This window comes from Oryctolagus cuniculus, chromosome 3, assembly GCF_051225735.1.
Source record: "Oryctolagus cuniculus isolate XC-2025 breed Fujian yellow rabbit chromosome 3, ASM5122573v1, whole genome shotgun sequence".
Lineage (NCBI taxonomy): Eukaryota > Metazoa > Chordata > Mammalia > Lagomorpha > Leporidae > Oryctolagus > Oryctolagus cuniculus.
The window spans coordinates 101,629,912-101,649,933 of NC_142869.1; the positions used below are offsets into that span (position 1 = coordinate 101,629,912).

General features: G+C 36.5%; 1 protein-coding gene across 4 annotated transcripts in view; it reads left to right on the forward strand.

Annotated features, from left to right (window-relative positions):
• Nucleotides 1-20,022, forward strand: part of LRP1B (LDL receptor related protein 1B) — a 2,138,546-nt gene that overhangs the window by 1,215,727 nt on the left and 902,797 nt on the right. For all 4 annotated transcript variants that reach the window (XM_051849573.3, XM_070071546.2, XM_002712121.6 and 1 more), the window contains exons 16-17: nt 3,764-3,904; nt 8,105-8,230. In XM_051849573.3, the coding sequence (XP_051705533.3) occupies nt 3,764-3,904; nt 8,105-8,230 (267 nt within the window). The remainder of the gene's footprint in view (nt 1-3,763; nt 3,905-8,104; nt 8,231-20,022) is intronic.

Sequence of the window (20,022 nt, forward strand, 5' to 3'; positions counted from 1 at the left end):
TACAAAGTAGAAATTAATCAAGTATGCATTCATTAGGTTCCCAATTGTAAAATGGACATACATGATTTTTTTTGAAGATTTTATTTAATGAATACATTTTTCATAGGTACAACTTTCGGAAAACAGTGGTTCTTTCCCCCATATCTGCCCTCCTACCCCAACTCCCATCCCTCCTACTCCCTCTCCTGTCCCCTTCTTCATTATGGTTCATTTTAGTTTGATTTTATATACAGAGGACCAACTCTATGCTAAGTACAGATTTCAACAGTTTGCACCCTCACATACACACAACATATAAAGTACAGTTTGAGAACAAGTTTTTCAGTTAATTCTCATACTACAACTTATTAACAACAGAGAACCTACATGGGGAGTAAGTGCACAGTGACTTCTGCTGTTCCTTTAAAAGTTAACACTCTTATTTATGACGTCAGTGATCACCTGAGGCACTTGCCACGAGCTGTGGGAAGCCTTTTGTACTTGCCAATGAGCTGTGGAAGCCAGTGTACTAGCCAATGCTGTGGAAGCCTTTTGTGACCACAGACTCCATCAGTATTTGGACACGGCCATAAGCAAAGTGAAAGTTCTCTCCTCCCTTCAGAGAAAAGTACATCCTTCTTTAACGGCCTATTGAGGTTTCACAGAGATCCTTCGTGTAGGATATTTTTTGCCACATGGTCTTAGGCTTCCATGCCTGAAATGCTCTCACAGGCCTTTCAGCCAGACCAGGAAGCCTTAAGGGTTGATTCTGAGGTCAGAGTGTTGTTTACAGTGAATGTCATTCTAGGAGTCTGCTGTGTGGACTGCTTCCCATGTTGGACTTTCCCTTCTTTTTAACATATATGGTTTTAAAAAAAAGAAAGCCAGTACCATCCTCTAAGATTTTACTCTAATTCAGTAGACTTGAAACTCAAAATAAGAAACATCTCCATGTTATCAGGGATTAATTCCAGAGATTTTGAGAGAAAAGTTTGTTCTGAGAGATTGCCAGACATACCTGGGTGTGAATTTCTGTTTTGTTTTAATTACAATCTTATTTCCAAGTGCTGCTATAAAAAAGGCATTTCAGACTCAAACAGTAGATTAAGTAACCTCCCCTTTCAGTGTTTATATTTTCTCTTTTCCTTTTTGGGATTATTATTATTTTTATTGTATTTAAGATGTACAGCATGATTTGATAAACATAGTAGATGATTACTGTAATCGAGAGCTCTTACAGATACGGCAGCATAGAGAAATCACCACTTCAGTATTTGTTACTGAGAAACATTAGCATGAACCACAGAGAAAATATTACTGTCTATTCATGCATCCAGGTTCAGCTTAATTGTTTCCTTCACTGTAGTGATTCTTTTTGGCTATAAATAATAGTCTGAGTTTTTTTGTAGTAGCTTTTCATTCCCAGATGCACAAGCTCCTGTCTGTGTGACTTCCTGAAGACGTGTCTCCAGAGGCACATTCCTTTTTCCATTCTTTGCTTCAAGGGAGTAACAAAGATTTAGGGAGCCATGCAGGGAGCTCAGGAGGTACCACATGTGTTTCCTTGAGATCAGTTACTATTGGAGTGGATGAATATGTAATCACAGTTCATCAACCCAAACCAGTTATGCAAAATAAAACTTAAAAACATCGGAACATGGAAGCCTTTAAGGGATTTCTTTCTACTTTAATAAGCCAGACTGAGATAATGTAAGGCCTTTTACTATTCATGAAACACGAATCATTTATGTTTTAAGACTTGCCACATATTCTCTTTCTATATCTATCTAACATACTCCAAGAGAACAGAATAAGAATACTTTAAATTTGTAAAAAAAAAAAAATCACAATTAGGCCGGTGCCGCGGCTCACTAGGCTAATCCTCTGCCTGCGGCATTGGCACCCTGGGTTCTAGTCCCGGTTGGGGCACCAGTTTTGTCCCGGTTGCTTTTCCTGCCCAGCTTTCTGCTATGGCCCGGGAAGGCAGTGGAGGATGGCCCAAGTGGTTGGGCCCTGCACCCTCATGGCAGACCAGGAGGAAGCACCTGGCTCCTGGCTTCGGATCGGCGCAGCGCACTGGCCGTAGCGGCCATTTGGGGGCTGAACAAACGGAAGGAAGAACTTTCTCTCTGTCTCTCTCTCTCTCTCTCACTAACTCTGCCTGTCAAAATAAATAAATAAATAAAAAATCACAATTAGATTCCTTATATTTGATTAGATAAGGTGGTATGCATGGGGGAAAAAAACACTGCGAAGAGTCCAGATATAAAGAGTTAGTTTTGATTAATGTGGTACTGCCTTGAATCTTTAACTGGGCCTTAGTTTTTCTCCCACAAGCAGAAATTAAAGTAAATATAGCCTCAAAAACAGTGTGATATTGTGTTAGTTTCATTTTGGCTAAATCTCAATGTACTTATACGACAGAGGTAGTAAAATACTATGTCATACCTACCTCATAGGTTGTCATAATGGTCAAGTGAAATTATGAATAAAAGCCTTTGAAAAAGCAAACTACAAACCCACATTAATGTAATGTGGCATTGACTTATTGTTATTGTTATTTTGGTGCTATGTTACTAAAATAAGTCTGAAATTCTTAGCAGAATAATTATTATCAGAAAAACTTAAACCTTTCTGATTTCTAAAGATGATTGTTAACTATAACTTTTTATATTCAGTATAAAATGACATGAGAAAATATTTTTAATGTAACCATGAAATTTATTTATGAATTAGCTTTATTTTATATTATGAAAACTATTTTATGTTTCATATAAATATCATGTATTTTGGGTGATAAAGTAAGTTTAATCTTAGAATAGTGTTTTATTTAAGGTATACAACAGGATTCTTTAATATACATAGTAAAATATTTACTATATTCAAGCAAATTAAATTATCCATAATCCCTCATAGGTGCCTTTTTTGTTGCAAGAGCACGTAAAATTTACTCTTTGCAAACTCTAGTATATAATATGGTATTATAGCCATAATTCTTATGTTGTACCTTCCACATTTTGCATATTCATCCTATATAGCTCCATTCTATCTGCAACTCTGTGCCCTTTGACTAACAACTCCTGAATTCTTTCATCCCTGACCTCTGGTAACTGCTGATAAATTCTCTATTCTCTATGCATTCAAATCGGAAAATTTGAGATTGTATATCCATATATATGATTTCAAAGACACAGAAAGACAAATACTGTATGTTCTACCTTATATATGAGAGCTAAGTTTTAAAGAAAGTCAAAAAGTAGAAAGAAGAAATGCCTGTATATATCCATTTTGCTGCAAATACAATATTTTTGACAAACTTCGTTTTAAATCTGTTAAATTGATAGGAATTATATACAACTATAGTTTCAATGATTTTTAACTTTATAAATTTACATGAATGAAGTTGAATAACTTTCCATTTGATTATTGTTTATAGCTCTTGCATAGATTCCTGCTGAACTGTGATCTTTCATGTGTATTTGTTGAGCTCTGTTTACTGGAGTATTAAACATTTGATTATAATGTAAATATAAAATCTGTTATCTTGAAGGTAATAAATAATATATTAAGTTAAAACAAAAAAGAAAACCCCAATCATTTGTGACAGCTTGGATAGAGCTGGAAGAGGACAGTAGGCTACGAGAAGAAAAGACAAAGATAACTTCTGCATGATTTCAAGTGGATGTGAAATATAAAACACACAAATAAAACACCCACCGTTAATCGTATCAATGGACAGAATATAGCTAGCATTGCTCATATAGTCTTTTTTTTTAAACTCTAGTTAACCCGGGAGAACTATTACCTCATGTATGTAAAGCTGGAGAATTCCGCTGTAAAAACAGACACTGCATCCAAGCCCGATGGAAATGTGATGGAGACGATGACTGCCTGGATGGGAGTGACGAGGATGCAGTAAATTGCTGTACGTGTCTCCTTCAAGTACCCCTAGGTTCTCTTTTCCTGAGTGTGTGAATTATCAAAGCAGTTTTTGAAAATCAGAATGTATCTTTGATGTAAACTGAACTCAGTTTTCTGTTGTAGTTTTGTTTCTCAGTCATCCTATGGCAAGAAGTTTAGACTATAGCTGTCTCCTATTTCTAGCATCAAAGCACTATTTTTTTCATCCTTCCTTGTATTTCAAATTGTCGTTTTAATCGCTCTACAAATCTTCTCCTTTCTTATTCTATGGCGTGGAACCCACCAAACCAGTGTCAGAGGTTGCCGCAAGGGATCTTTGGATTCTGGAATGTAAAGATAAGGAAAATCAATTTAAACTCTTCTTAAGACAGAGGGGTTTAGTTTAGTTTAGTTTAGTTTTGTTTTTGCACAGAGTACCACTACTTCTTACTCCACTACTCTTTGAACAAAGAGCCTCGAAGAAGATCCAAGGAAACAGACATTGTTTTAGAACACGTGTTATTAACCAGTTGCATGGGATCAGGGAATCATGGGAACCACCTATACGGCACTCAGATAGAAGTAAAAAGTTTGATTTGTTTTTTTCCCTTTGAATGGGACTTTTACTTCTAATTGAAAGACAGACATACAAATCTCCCATCAACTGGTTCACTCCCCAAATGCTGTGACAGCTAGTGCTGAACTGGAGTCAAAGGCAGGAGCCAGGGACTCAATCCATGTCTCTCATGTGGATGATAGACATTCAAGTGCTTGAGCCATCACTGCTGCCTCCTAGGGTCTTTGTTATCAGGAGTTGGAGCCAGGAATTGATCCCAGGCACTCTGTGTGCACCTCAGGTATCCTTAACCAGTGGCTTAACCACAAGGTCTAAGGCATACTCCCTCTATCCCCACCTTCCACTTAGATTTAGCTATTTATCATTGGCTGAGATAGGAATAGATCTATCTTTCCTACAGGAGTAAAGAAATGTCTCACACATATAGGGAAAAAATAGAAAGCACATTAAGTAATATTTTGAGAATATGTTTGACTAGAGTCACTAGTGAATGAAAGATATAAAATTTTTTTATGAGGGGAGAGGCATGTGTTGCACAAATGTATCTTTGATCTTTTGATTTGACCTAGGTAAATTGTTTTAAAAATGCTTTATTTTCTTTCAATGAAAGACTGTTATCAAGAAAATGTAACAGAAATATTTAATTGACAGTCTTCAGTTTATTTTTAGAGTCAAGAATATAAAATAAATATATAATAAAATTTTAAAGATATTTTAAAGAATAGACAAATTTGTTCTGGGCATCAATATCATTTAGTCATTTGTGCTATTGGATAAAGAATATGAATATTAAAATTATTTTTGAATCCTACATTAATATATAATTCAAAGTATATTATCAGCTAAATAAACCAATATATTTTTCTTAATTTTTTAGTGTGAACCTTAACTTCAACATTACATATTTTCTATTTTTAGCTTCATTAATATAAATCTATCAAATGGGAACCCACAAATAACACTTAAATCCTAACTGGACAAAATCAGTCAGATATTTTGGAGTAAGATAGACATTTCATCTAAGGGTTAAGGGTACTTCTCTTTTTTACACAAATGATATATGATGGTATTCCACAAAGCCATGAAAATACATGCTATGAAAAAGCTACATTTTAATTTAAAAAAAATTTGTCTGAAAATATATTTATCTTTTAGTTCTATTTTATCCATGAATCTTGAAGTACTCTTGTGTTACTTAGTGAGTTGTTTAATTGCCTCAGTGCTTCTGATCCATGATGTTTATTCATGGTTTTAATGAATGTTCCCTACATATCAGCATTCTCTACAGTCACAGGAATTCAAGCCTCAGCAGAGCACAAATATTTCATTGCAATATCAGCTATTTAAGTCCCTGCTTCCATATGTGTGACCGTTCTTTTCTATCAATTTAATTAGCAAATGCATCTCCTTTATGCTCATAGGGGACCTTGCATTTGTATTATTAGTGGTAGTGTTAGTATTTCTAGTCAGTATTTTTGTCTTGCTTATTGTCATTACTTTCCATCACATAATCCAAGTCCTGGACTTTACCGAGAGTCCAATCTTTCACTTATACTTCAGACTTGATTCTATCAATAAATGCTCTCTTGTATTTCCTAAATAATTCATTTTTCATCTTTACCTCTTTTCAATTTCCAATGACTAGATTAAGCTCTCATATTAATTTTTTACATTTCTTCCAGAATTGTACTGATTTAAATAACTGAGTAACCAAGAATATTAATTGTAAAATCTATTGGCTAACATAATTTATTTTGTGTTTTCTGATATTTACATTTTTAACTGTGAGTGTGTCAGGCATGTCCACTTACCCTTTTTATTCTTACTAAGTTGAACTGCATGCTGATCTCCAAAAGTATCTTTCCTGATGTCTATTCTGGCACTACACTCACTGTTCCCACTCTATAAAATTCTATATAATTTTCCAAAATCTTCTTAGGGAGACTTTTTTAATGAGCAAAGTATCTGCTCAATATGTCACATTTGAAGTACAGCATCATCTTCTCTACATTCATTTCTCCAGTTGTTGCTGAGCCATATTACAATTATATTCTTATTGTAGGGTACACCTAATATATTAATATCTTTATTAAGGAGACATATTTTGTTACCCTATCCGTGTAGTCTAACACTACACCTGGCAGATAGATAAGTGAATGCTTAAATAAGCAAAGCAGTGAATAGCTATCTTAGACAACGTCCAGCAGTCTGGTGTCTTCTCTAAGCATTACAGTGATTCTAGACAGATTATCTATTTGGAGTCTCATGATGTAGATTCCAAAATTATGTAAGTAATTTCATGGAATCATTTTAGATTTTGAATTCTCATAATATGTAACCTTGAGTTTTATCATTCTGCTTTCTATCCTTTAACATCTCATCTCCAAAACACAAGACTATTTTTGATTTCTCATTTTCTTCATTGATAAGAATTTCAAAGTTCCTCACTAAGCTTTAGTGAAGTGAATATGCATAATCTTAGTACCTGGAAATTTGACCTTCTAACATACAGGGTGACTTTTATTCCTCATGAGCAGCTATTTTTGCTCAAGCCCCTGAAATGAGTGGAAAATGTTAAGCATGTTCAAATGCCGGGAACTCTAAGTCTTTTCCCCCTATATTTTAATGTTTGTGAATGAAAACTTCCCAAAATATGATAAAACTATTTCATTATCAGAACTACTTTAAGGAAAAAGTATTTTGTAGCAACTGACTGAATATGCACATATTTGCCAAGCAACAACATGATCTAATAATAATTTTTGCAAATTCTGAGTAAAACTAACAAAAAATTTATTTTTATCATATAGAAGTTTAACTATTGGGCATAAAAAATTACTTTTAAAAGAATGTAGAAGTTGTGAAACAAATATGAAGAACATGCCAGTTCAGTCTGGAATGTAACCACTAGAAGACAGGAAAAATAATTATAGGAAGTTGACATCAAGGTAGCCTGCTGTAGTTCTACCTGCATGAAGATTGGTCTCATTCTCAATAATTTTTGTGCTTGCATGTTTATTTGTTTGTAATGGGGAGAAACCTCATTTAAAATTATATAGGTTTATATATTATATACAATTATATAGGTTTGCATATTATATAAAATTATATAGGTTTGTATATTTAGTATCAACTTGCAGTCCTCAGGATTTATGTTTCTTTCTAGTCCTAAGGAACACTGAGGAAAGCAAAATAAAATTAGACTTATTTAATATTTCTTAAAATCTTTCAGAGAATATGTAGTTTAAACAAACAAGTCATTTAATATATATGGAAAATATTTCTGAGATATGCTTAGTATATTTGACACGGAAATTTGAGTTTAATGTTAAATATATTTGTTAAAAATCTTTAAAATCAAGTTACCAGTTAAGATTTGGGTTGGGAAAATATCCCAACTGTTACCTGGCTTGACAAAGACATGAAAAAATGAATATATTTCCTTTACTTGGTATTTATTTACTTGGTTTCATTTACAAAACTGCTATAATTTAACAGCTGAGAATATTACTGTTTGGTATAAAATCTGAGACAATGATGGAAGCCATGATATTTACTCTACTGATTTCTATATTTTAAACTATAATTCAAAATACTCACACTTTATACAATTTTAGGTAATTAAATTCGTTTCCTCACACTTCCCAGTCAATCATAGCTGTCCTGATGACCAGTTTCAATGCCAAAATAATCGCTGCATCCCCAAGAGATGGCTTTGTGATGGAGCTAATGATTGCGGGAGCAATGAAGATGAATCCAACCAAACTTGTGCAGGTAAAGATTCCTTTGACTGTATACATAAGTCTCCTCCAAAGTTATTCTCCATAAAAATGTGGGCCAACAGTTTGATCTAAGCTGGACTTTTCCTGTTCTGATAATCAGATTAGTACAGTAATAAATGAATCCAGAGTTGATGCCACTGGAGCTGCAATACAAATTATCTTTTACTTAATTCTTGGGCATGATTCTGCTTTCCAGTGTAATTTGGCACTTCATCTATCCATATGGGCTGACTGTCAATACACTACTTGTATAAGACTTGTTCTTGCTAAATGTTACTTGGCAGTAGAGGTGATGAGGTGTGTTAGTGTGCTGTGTTATAGGCCAAGTCACAAGGAAAATTCTTTATTTTTTATCTACAAAAATTTACAGTTGATGTAGTCTACTGTGGGATAACTCTGTGATCATTTTTTTTGTTCATGGCACATTAGTTATGTGAGGCAGAGTTTCTTTCCTCTATGAAGTACCAAGACCACTAAACCTATTAATATCTCCATATAATCTATTCCGTTTCAATAAATCTTTGTATCCCTAGTCAAATTCCCTTCAAATGGAAACATATAGCTTATGGTGCAGGTTATGATATAGAAGCAGAAAGGTCATTGTTAGTCAGATAAATTGAAAAATGATACTAGCAGCAGCTAGTGAAGAAAGAGGCACTATATTTGATGACTCATATTGATATGATTAATAAAAACTGATTCTTTAAAAACCATTTTACACATGCAACCACATCAAAACATATCAACCACCTCCTTTGGTGCTTTCTCTCTTTACCAAAATAAGTCTTAAAAGATAAAAGTTATTTCAATATACATGAGAAAAAAACAGCAGCAAATAGGAAAAACCTAATCAATCAGTCAATCAAACAAACAAACCCTAGAGATCAAGATTGGTGCCCTACTCTTGGTTTTGTGTCTGGCTTTCTTTTAGAAAGACTTCTACTTCTTCACCCCCCAATTTAGTCATGCATTTCTTTCAACTCTGTAAGAATATGCATCAACTGGAAGTTTTTTTCCACAGAGCTTTTCACTATGTATAAAGCAGCAATGATGAGAATAAAACAATCGCAATTCCATATCCTACCTGATATCTTATCAGCTTTTTCCACAGTGACATATTTACTGAGGAGACACGGATCCTTTGCTCTCTTGGACCTTGACTTAAAAACTCTTCTGACATTTTAGAGTAACTGATTTTTTAAAAGATTATTATGGCTCACAAGGTTGTTATACAAAAAACAAAAACACTTTCTAAAAGAAAGGGACCTCTAGATAATTGTTTTGGTTTCTATCTTCAAGACCATCCATTTTATAGATGAAGCATAGGAGATTTCCTCAATTTGGTATGATTTTATGGGAAATCCAATCCACAAGTACTGTCTCCAAAGACATTGCTCTTTATAACAAACTGTATTATCCTGCAGATTAACTAAAATTTTAGGTATGGCCAATTTTATTTTGCTCAGATTGCTCTTATAATATGGCTATAATTTCTAAGCTATTGCTATTATTATTCTTTTCAGGTTAAAGTTCAATACAGAGATTATGTTTCATTATATCCTAAACAGATTAATCTGCTTTCACCTTAAAGTAGAAGGTGCTGCAGATTCAATTTAGAATGCAATGTCTTGTAGATTTCTACTCGATTTTTAAATCTATTGTTTTTACGAGATTTTTAAAAAGCATTTGTGATTGGCTATGTATTTACAGTAGCAAAATGGAAAATGTTTATTATACAAGCAAATGAACTATCAATCCTAATTAATAAAATTTATAAGACACCCAAATTATGTAGTCCACCAGAACATAGAACATGGCTTGCTTGTCATTTCCAGTGGCGTCAGATGAAATCTGCTGCTAGATCTTCTAATGTTTATTTAAGACACCTGAAGAACTTGAACGAGGGCCAGCACTGCGGTGCAGGGAGTAAAGCCACCACTTGTGATGCTGCATGAGACATCAGAGCAGGGGTCTGAGTGCTGGCTGCCTCACTTCTGATCCAGCTTGCTGCTAATGTACCTAGGAAAGCAGCACGTAATGGCCCAAGTACTTGGGACGCGGTCACCGTTGTGGGAGACCTGGGTGGAGTTTGGCTCCTGGCTTTGGCCTGTCCAAATCCTAGCTATTGAGGCTGTTTGGGGATTGAAACAATGTATGGAAGATTTTTCTCTGTACCTCTCCTCTCTCTCTCGCTCTGCCATTCCATTAAATAAATAAATTATTTTTTAGAAAGAACTAGAATAAAAATAACAGAGAAAAATAAATATGGCTTTTATTTTTGAAATCTGTGACATGTGGTCAAGTTACAGTATATTTAAATTTCATTTTATCAAAATAAATAAATAGATCACATCTTACCACAATGAGAAAAAATGGCAAATTCATATAGCCCACTTTTGTTGCTGGATCATTTCTATTTCTAGACATAGGTCCATACATGGACCTGTCTCCTAGATAAAATGACTTTGCAAGAGGGGATTATTTTGTAATTGAATTTAGTGTGCTGTAGTCATTAACATTGTGACTGTTTTATATCTAAGAAAATCCTTTCTCACAGGCAGCCAATTTCCTATTTTATCCAGCTGTAATTTCTTCCCCATAAATCTATTAGTTTGATAAATATTTATCAAGGCACTGGTAATAGAATAAGGAAAAACACATAATATCTTTTTGTAAGGAGCCAGGACAAAGACTAAAAGAAATATATGTGAACAGGGCATTATAATGAAGTATTCACAATGTTCACATGGAGACACATAGGAAGAGCAATGAACTTTATGGCTATCCAGAAAGACTTCCTAAATTTGGAAGCAATGTCCAAATTAAGCCTAAAGAAAAGCATAAGGAAACTTCCTAACTAACAATTCAAGCCAGTTGGTTAATATTTACTCTGCTTGCGATACCTGCATCCCATGTGGGTGCTGGTTGGACACCTGGCTGTTCCATTTCCCATCCAGCTCCCTGCTAATGTGCCTGGGAAAGCAGCAGAGATGGCCCAAGTCCCTTTGCTCCTGCACCATATGGGAGACCTGGAAGAAGCTCCGGGTTCCTCACTTTGGCCTGGCCCAGCCCTGGCCACTGTGGCCATTTGGGAGAGTGAACCAAAGGATGGAAGTGTATTCTCTGACTCTCCTCCTCTCTTTGTAACTTTGCCTTACAAATAAATGAAAAATAGATCTTTTAAAAAAAGAAAAAATATATAGTTTAATGAAAACCAAGCCTCAGCAAAACTGTAAGAAAATATTGTCTTACATTCTTGCTAGTGTGGAAGCTGATTTTCTTCATTGGAAGGCAATTTGGTGCAATCCAGTAACTAATATTGTTATTCCCTATACTTTTGTGGCAGAGATGCTTCACTAGAGAATAATGAATGATTGGCAAAGCACACATTGTTGCTGTTGGGGTGAAGTGAATAATGGGAAAGAAGTTTGGAAATTATGCTTGGAAGAGAAAACAGCATGCACATGGAACTTACACACACACACACACACACACACAGAGTGAGAGAGAGAGAGAGAGAGAGGGAGAGAAAGTACAGTCAGGGGCTTGGTAGCCATTCTCCCTCCACACCCAAGTACGTTTTTTTGCTTCGGAGGGAGATCCAGACACCAAGATAAAAAGTACCTGGACTTGAAATTCTTTTTTTTTTTTAAGATTTATTTATTTGCTTGAAAGTCAGAGTTACCCAGAGAGAGAAGGAGAGGCAGAGAGAGAGAGAGAGGTCTTCCATATGCTGTTTCACTGCCCAGATGGCTACAATGGCCGGAGCTTCACCAATCCCAAGCCAGGAGCCAGGAGTTTCTTCCAGGTCTTCCATGCTGGTGCCTAAGGACTTGGGCCATCTTCCACTGCTTTCCCAGGCCATAGCAGAGAGCTGGATTGGAAGTGGAGCAGCTGGGACTTGAACTGGCACCCATATAGGATGCCTGCACTGCAGGCAGCAGGTTTACCCACTATGCCACAGGGCTGACCCCTTAACATTCTTTTGGTTCACAATAATCCTAAAAATTTTTAGACACAAACAATTCTTAGAATTATTAGATTCAAGACTGGCCAATTTCTGACCAGCATTTTCCTGCACCATACAACTCTGATAATGTTACATAATATTTATTCTGTCATCCCCCATCAATTTTGTCTAAATTCATACTAGATATGTCCATTTACATTTAAAAAATAATGTATTTTAAAAATGTACTTTTTTGTAAATTAAAGAGTGCAATTTGGTATAACACGTTTTTCTTAGAGAGAAAGCTTTGAATAAAATGGAGTAAAGCTGGCGTTTACGAATAGTTCTTTTGCTCCAGTCTCCAACTCCTTTGTAGTTTCTGTATATTCTGGGATTACTTCCTTGTATGTAGCTGCAGAAGAAGGATGGTTTGGGATGGGAAGAAATGCTCACATTGTGAGAGCGAGTCTCAGATTCAACTCTTAGATAAACCATTCTGGAGCAGAGATATATTTATCATCCTTAGAGCAGCATCTGCTATAAAATTAGTCTTCTGGGTTGGCTTTACTAATCTCACCTCCAGATTCATTTAGGTCTGATGGAGGCAGGAACTGAAACATTAGAAGTTTCCTTTTTTTTTAATACAAATCCATTGATTAGAAAGTGATGATTCAGTAAATCTGATTATATGATAAAGACAGATGGTGCTTGGAAGTTTGTAGAATAAAGCATCTTTCTCATCTGAGATCAGTTCTGTTTCCATGGTAATCAAACAGTTTTCCCCGTGGATATGGGACACTGATTTAATATATTTTAATTTTCAATAACATCCAGTGGATTCAGATTGGACTCATAAGCTATAATAATTCCCTGTGCATCAGTTAGTGAAGTGGCCCACAAATCCCCCACATCATTGCAATGTGAGGTAGCTCAAACACAATGAATATAATTTTGGAAGTTCACTTTTATTTTTTAAAATATTTATTTTGGGGCCAGCACTGTGACGTAGTGGATAAAATCACTGCCTGCAGTGCCAGCATCCCATATAGACAATAGTTTGAGTCCTGGCTGCTCAACTTCTGATCCAGTTCTCTGCTATGGCCTGGCAAAGAAGTGGAACAGTGCCTAAGTACTTGGCCCCTTCACCAGTGTGGGAGACCCAGAAGAAACTCCTGGCTTCAGAGTGGTGCAGCTCCAGTCTTTGTGGCTCTTTGGGGAGTGAACCAGTGGACAGAGGACCTCTCTCTCTCTCTCTCTCTCTCTCTGTCTCTCTCTCTCTGCCTCTAACTCTCTATAAACTCTGCCTTTCAAATAAATATTTAAAATATGTATATATATATATATTTACTTATTTATTTATTTGAAAGTCACAGTTACAGAAAAGGAAAGGTAGAGGGAGAGATATATCGAGAGACTGATCTTCCATCCACTGGTTTACTCCCCAAATGGCCATAATGGTCAGGGGTGGGCCAGGCTGAAGCCAGGAGCCAGGAACTTTATCCAGGTCTCCCAGTTGAGTACAGTGGCCCAAGGACTTGGGCCATCTTCTGCTGCTTTCTCATATACATTAGGAGGGAGCTGGATGTGAAGTGGAGCGGCTAAGATTCAAACCAATGCCCATATGTTATGCCAGCACTGCCTACAGCTGCCTTATCTACTAGGCCACAGCCCCTGAAAATCCTTTCTTATTACTCTCTAATCACCATAGCTCTCCTAAGGAAAACAAGTATCTGAGAACATTATTTAGAATCAAACATGAATATTTTATTTTATTTTATTTAATGAACATAAATTTCCAAAGTACAGCTTATGGATTATAATAGCTTCCCCCTCATAACTTGCCTCCCACCCACAACACTCCCCTCTCCCACTCCCTTTCCCCTTCCATTCACATCAAGATTAGTTTTCAATTATCTTTATATACAGAAGATCAATTTAGCATATATTAAGTAAAGATTTCAACAGTTTGCACCCACACAGAAACACAAAGTGTGAAATACTATTTGAGTACTAGTTATAGCATTAATTAAACACCTAAGAGTAATTGTGTATTAATTACAGAGTTCAACCAATAGATTTAAGTAGAACATAAAAAATACTAAAAGGGTAAAGTATTAAGTTTTTTTTTCTTTTTTTTTGTTTGTTATATAGTTATTTTTTTATTTAATAAATGTGAATTTACAAAGTGCAACTTTTGTATTATTGTGGCTCCCTCCCCAACCTCCCTCCCTCCCGTGGCCCTCCCCTCTCCCACTCCCTCTCCCATCCCGCCCTTCATCAAGTTTCATTTTCAATTACCTTCATATACTGAAGATCAACTTAGTATATACTAAGTAAGGATTTCAATAGGCTGTACTCACACAACTGCACAAGGTATAGGGTATTGTTCGACTAGTAGTGCTGTTTTTAAGTTTCATAGTAAAACACATTAAGGACAGAGATCCTACGTGGGGAGCATGTACCCAGTGACTCCTGTTGTTGATTTAACAATTGGCACTCTTATTTATGACGTCAGCAATCACCCGAGACTCTTGCTATGAGCTGTCTAAGCTATGGAAGCCCCTTGAGTTCACCGACTCTGAACTTGTCAAACATGAATTTTTAAAAGAGTATACAGACATAAGAAACTCAAATGAAATAACTTTGGATTGAATAAATAATATATTCTCATTATGGATAAATAAGTAATAGCATTAACAACAAAAACAAGCAAGAAAACAAGAATTACAGATTGACAATTTCCCTGATGAAGACGCAAAAATCCAAAACAAAATACTAGCCAATTGAATCCAACAACACATCAGAAATATCATTCACCTGGACCAAGTGTGATTTATCCCTGAATGAAGGCATGGTTAGCATTCACCAATCAATCAATGTGATACATCACATTAACAAACTGAAGAACAAAACCATATGATTCTCTCAATAGATGCAGACAAAACATTTGATAAAATGCAATACCCTTTCATGATGAATACTTTAAGTAAATGGAATAGAAGGAACATTCCTAAAAACAATCAAGGCAATCCATGACAAACCCACAACCAGTGTCCTATTGAATAGGGGAAAGTTGGAAGCATTCCCATTGAGAACTAGATCCAGATGAGGATGCTCACTCTCACCATCATATTTAGTATAGTCCTGATAGATTTAGCCAGAGCCATTAGGCAAGAAAAAGAAATCAAGGAAGAAAGGAGGAAGTCAAATTATCCCTATTTGCAGATGACATTATTCTGTATATAGGGGATCCAAAAGACTCCACTAAGAGACTATTGGAACTTATAGAGGAGTATGATTAAGTGGCATGATATAATCAACATACAGAAATCAACAGCTTTTGTATACACAGGCAATGCCATGGCTGAGAAAGTACTTCTGAGATCAATCCCATTCACAATAGCTACAAAAGAAATCAAAATCATTGTAATAAATTTAACCAAGGATGTCAAAGATCTCTACAAAGAGAATTAAAAAGCATTAAAGAAAGAAATAGAAGAAGACACAAAAAAATGGAAAGATCTTCAATGTTATGGATTGGAAGAATCAACATCATAAAATGCCCATACTTCCTAATGCAATTTACAGATTCAATGTGATACCAATCAAAATACCAAAGGCATTCTTCTCATATAGGAAAAAAGATACTGAAATTCATATGGAAACATAGGACAACCTGAAGAGCAAAAACAACTTTATACAAAAAAAAAAAAAAAAAGCTGGAGGCATCACAATACCAGATTTCAAAACATATTACAGGGCGCTTATAATCAAAACAGCCTGGTACAAAAATAGATGGATAGACCAATGGAATAGAACAGAAATGACGAATATAAACCCAAGCTTCTACAACCAATGCATCTTTGACAAAGGAGCTAAAATAAATCTCTGGAACAAAGACAATCTCTTCAACAAATGGTGCTGGGAAAACTGGATTTCCACATGCAAAAGTATGAAACAGACCCCTTTCTTACACCTTACACATAAATCTACTCAAAATGGATGAAAGACCTAAATCTATGACCCAATTCCATCAAATTACTAGAGAACATTGGGGAAACCCTGCAAAACATTGGCATAGGCAAAAAGTTCTTAGAAAAGACTTTATAGGCACAGGTAATGAAAGCCAAAATTGACAATATGATTAAATCAAATTGAGAAGTTTCTGTGCTGCCAAAGAAACCTCAGCAAAGTGAAGAGGCAACTGATAGAATAGGCAAAATTATTTGCAATCTATGGAACTGATAATATATAAAGAGAGATGTCTATAAAGAGATCAAGAAAATGAACACCAACAAAACAAACAACCCGGTTAAAAAATGGGCAAAGGACTTAAACAGGCATTTTTTAGAAGTGGAAATCCAAATAGCCAACAGACACCTGAAAAAATGCTCAGGATCATTGCCATCACTGAAATGCAAATCAAAACCACAGTAAGGTTTCACCTCACCTGTGTTAAAATGGCTTTCATGCAGAAATCAAGAAACAACAAATGCTGATGAGGATGTGGGGAAAAGAATACCCTAATCCACTGTTGGTGGCAATGCAAACTTTTAATGCCACTGTGGAAGACACTATGGAGTTACCTCAGAAATCTGAATATAGACCTACCATAAGACCCAGCCTTCTCACTCCTGGAAATTTACCCAAGGGAAATGAAATCAGCTTATGAAAGAATTATCTGTACCCCCATGTTCATTGCAGCTCAATTCACAATAGCTAAGATATGGAATCAACCCAAATGTCTACACTCTGAAGACTGGATAAAGAAATTGTAGGATATGTATATTATGGAATACTGCACAGTGGTAAAATAAAATGAAATTTTGTCCTTAGCAACAAAATGGATGAAACTAGAAAACATCTTACTTAGTGAAATAAGACAGCCCTGAAAGGACAAATATATGTTCTCCCTGATCCGTGATAACTAATTGAGCACCTGAAAGTGAAATTGACATTTAGTGATGTAATGACTTTGAACAGCCTTTGTCCTGACTGTTGAGGAATAGTTGTTTTTTTTTTTTTTCATACAGTTTGTTGAACCCTTTACTTAGTATAGAGTTAATCATATGTGTATAAAGTTAATTGAAAATAGATCTTAGTAAAACATAAGTATGGGGGCCAGCACTGTGGCATAGCAGGTAAAAGCCACTGCCTGTGTGCTGGAATCCCATATGGGTGCCAGTTCTGGTCCCGGCTGCACCTCTTCCAATCCAGCTCTCTACTATGGCCTGGGAAAGCAGTAGAAGATGGTCCAAATCTTTGGGCCCCTGCACCCACATGGGAGACCCAGAAGAAGCTTCTGGCTCCTGGCTTCGGATCGGCATATCTCTGGCCATTGTGGCCAATTGAGGGGTGAACCAGGGGATGGAAGTGTGGGGAGCAACTCGGACTATACTGTTACTGGAATTAAGACTTATTCTATGCATCTGCTCTCCCACAATATGGCGCTGGGAGAGAAGAAAACAGCTTCTACACAGCTGCCTCCAGTTCAGCCAATAAACTGTAGGACTTGCTCCTGATTGGAGGAGAGCAGCGTGCTCGGCGTGTGGGCAGCCGAGTTGGGATTGGCGGAAGAGGACTATAAAGGAGGAGAGAGACAACATGCACGAGGAACATTTAAGGGGAACATCTGAAGGAACACCTGTGCAGCCCCCAAGAGAGCCGGCCGGCGGTGTGCCACTCCCCCGCGGAAGTGGGGAATGTGGCAGGGGGAACCGCCCTTCCACGGAGGTGGAAGTGACGGTAGCCAACCCGGGAAGAACCAGCAGCAAACCCGGGGAGGGCTGAGCAGACAGAAGAACAGCGTAGGGTCCTGTGTCGTTCCTCCACGAAGACGGGGAGCGACATAATGGTGCTGTGACTCGGATATGAAGCCTAGGCAGGGTTTAGTGTCGCTCCTCCACGAAGAGGGGGAGCGACAGGAAGACCCGTCTCTCTCTCTGCATCTCCTTCTCTCTCTGTGTATCTCTGACTTTCAAATAAATAAATAATCTTTTTTTTTTTTTTGACAGGCAGAGTTAGACAATGAGAGAGAGAGAGACAGAGAGAAAGGTATTTCTTCTGTTGGTTCACTCCACAAATGGCCACTACCGCCAGTGCGCTGCACCGATCTGAAGCCAGGAGTCAGGTGCTTCCTCCTGGTCTCCCATTCAGGTGCAGGGCCCAACTACTTGGGCCATCCTCCACTGCCTTCCCGGGCCACAGCAGAGAGCTGGACTGGAAGAGGAGCAACTGGGACAGAATCCAGTGCCCCAACCAGGACTAGAACCCCGGGGCCGGCACTGCAGGTGGAGGATTAGCCTAGTGAGCCGCGGTGCCAGCTTTAAAAAAATAATCTTAAAAAAAAAAAAAAAAACATAAGAATGGGAATAGGAGAGGGATGAGGAAGAGAGGTGGGAATGTAGGTAGGGGGGCAGGAACGATGGGAAGAATCATTATGTTCCTAAAGTTATATTTATGAAATACATGAAGTTTTTATTCATGAAATAAAAGGTTTTGGAAAAAAAGAGGAAATTACAGATTGAATAAAATAGAGAATGGAGGAAGAAGTGAGATATGTAGAAAAAAGAAAGAAGAAAGAGAGACAAAGGGAAAGCAGAGAATGGAAGGGAAGTCAGGGAGGAAGGATAGAAAGGAGAATTGAAAAAAAAATCCCCTTAATAATTTTTTTAAATGCTCAAAATATAAAAAGTATTTACTTTAACCAGTGAAACAATATATGAGTATTGTAAATGAAAATTATTAATCTGCCTCTTTGCTCTATTCCTCCTTCTCACTGAGTAAACTAATGGCAACATTTTGTATGCATCCTTATCCATCCCTCTCTAGGCTAGTATAATAATATAAGTATACTATGCTATAACATAGTATAAATGAACATATAATTATGTCCACACACACAATAGGATTATAGAAGTATATGCACATTTTCTATGAATATTTGTGAAATGAGAAAAATCAGATAAGCATTATATATTTTAAATATTTTCTTTATTTATCTGAAAGGTAGACAGAGACGGAAAGAACAAGCAGAAGGAGAGAACTTCTATCTACTGTTTCACCCTCTGAATGCCTGCAGTGGCTCTGGCTGAGCTCCCCACCAGAGTCAAGGGACTGCAACAAAACATAGGTCTTGTGTTTAGGAGTCAGAGATGCAATTACTTGAATCATGATCTACTGCCTCCCAGCTTCTGCATCAGCACAAAGTTGAAATAGGGAGACTGAGCCAAGAATAAAACCCAAACGCTATCATATGGTATGCCAGCGTCTTAACCTGCAGGTCAAATGCCTGCCCCTGTGTTAAATGTTTTAGATTCCGAGTCTTTATCAATATAAGCAAAGGAAAAAGATTTTTCTTAGTGTCTCCAGTTATACACACCAAGGTTACAAACAGTATGTTCAATCCAATGTGTCACATCAGCGAACAAATTCTTCATTTATTTTTTTCAGATACTCCTGTAGCAATAATGTATATGTGTTTTTACATTGAAATTATGCTTTTCTTAAAGAGAAATAACTGTATATAAATTTTAAGTAACCTCTGAAATTTTGATTTACTTGAGTTTGAACTACTCTCTGTATCGACCTTTAGAACCCAAGCTCACAGAATTTGGTGACACATAAACACATTCTTATGATTCTCAAGCCCAGGTTACAAGGACAATATATAAATTAAGCAAGGTTTTTTAACTACAGAAGTGGAGACCCCTAATCGTTGTCATCTACCCGACTCCTACCTAATCATAATTCATAAGTCCAAGTACCCCCTTCTCAAAATAATCCCATTCTTTTCTGTAATCCAATAAAAGGATAGGGTTGATGTTCTACTGACA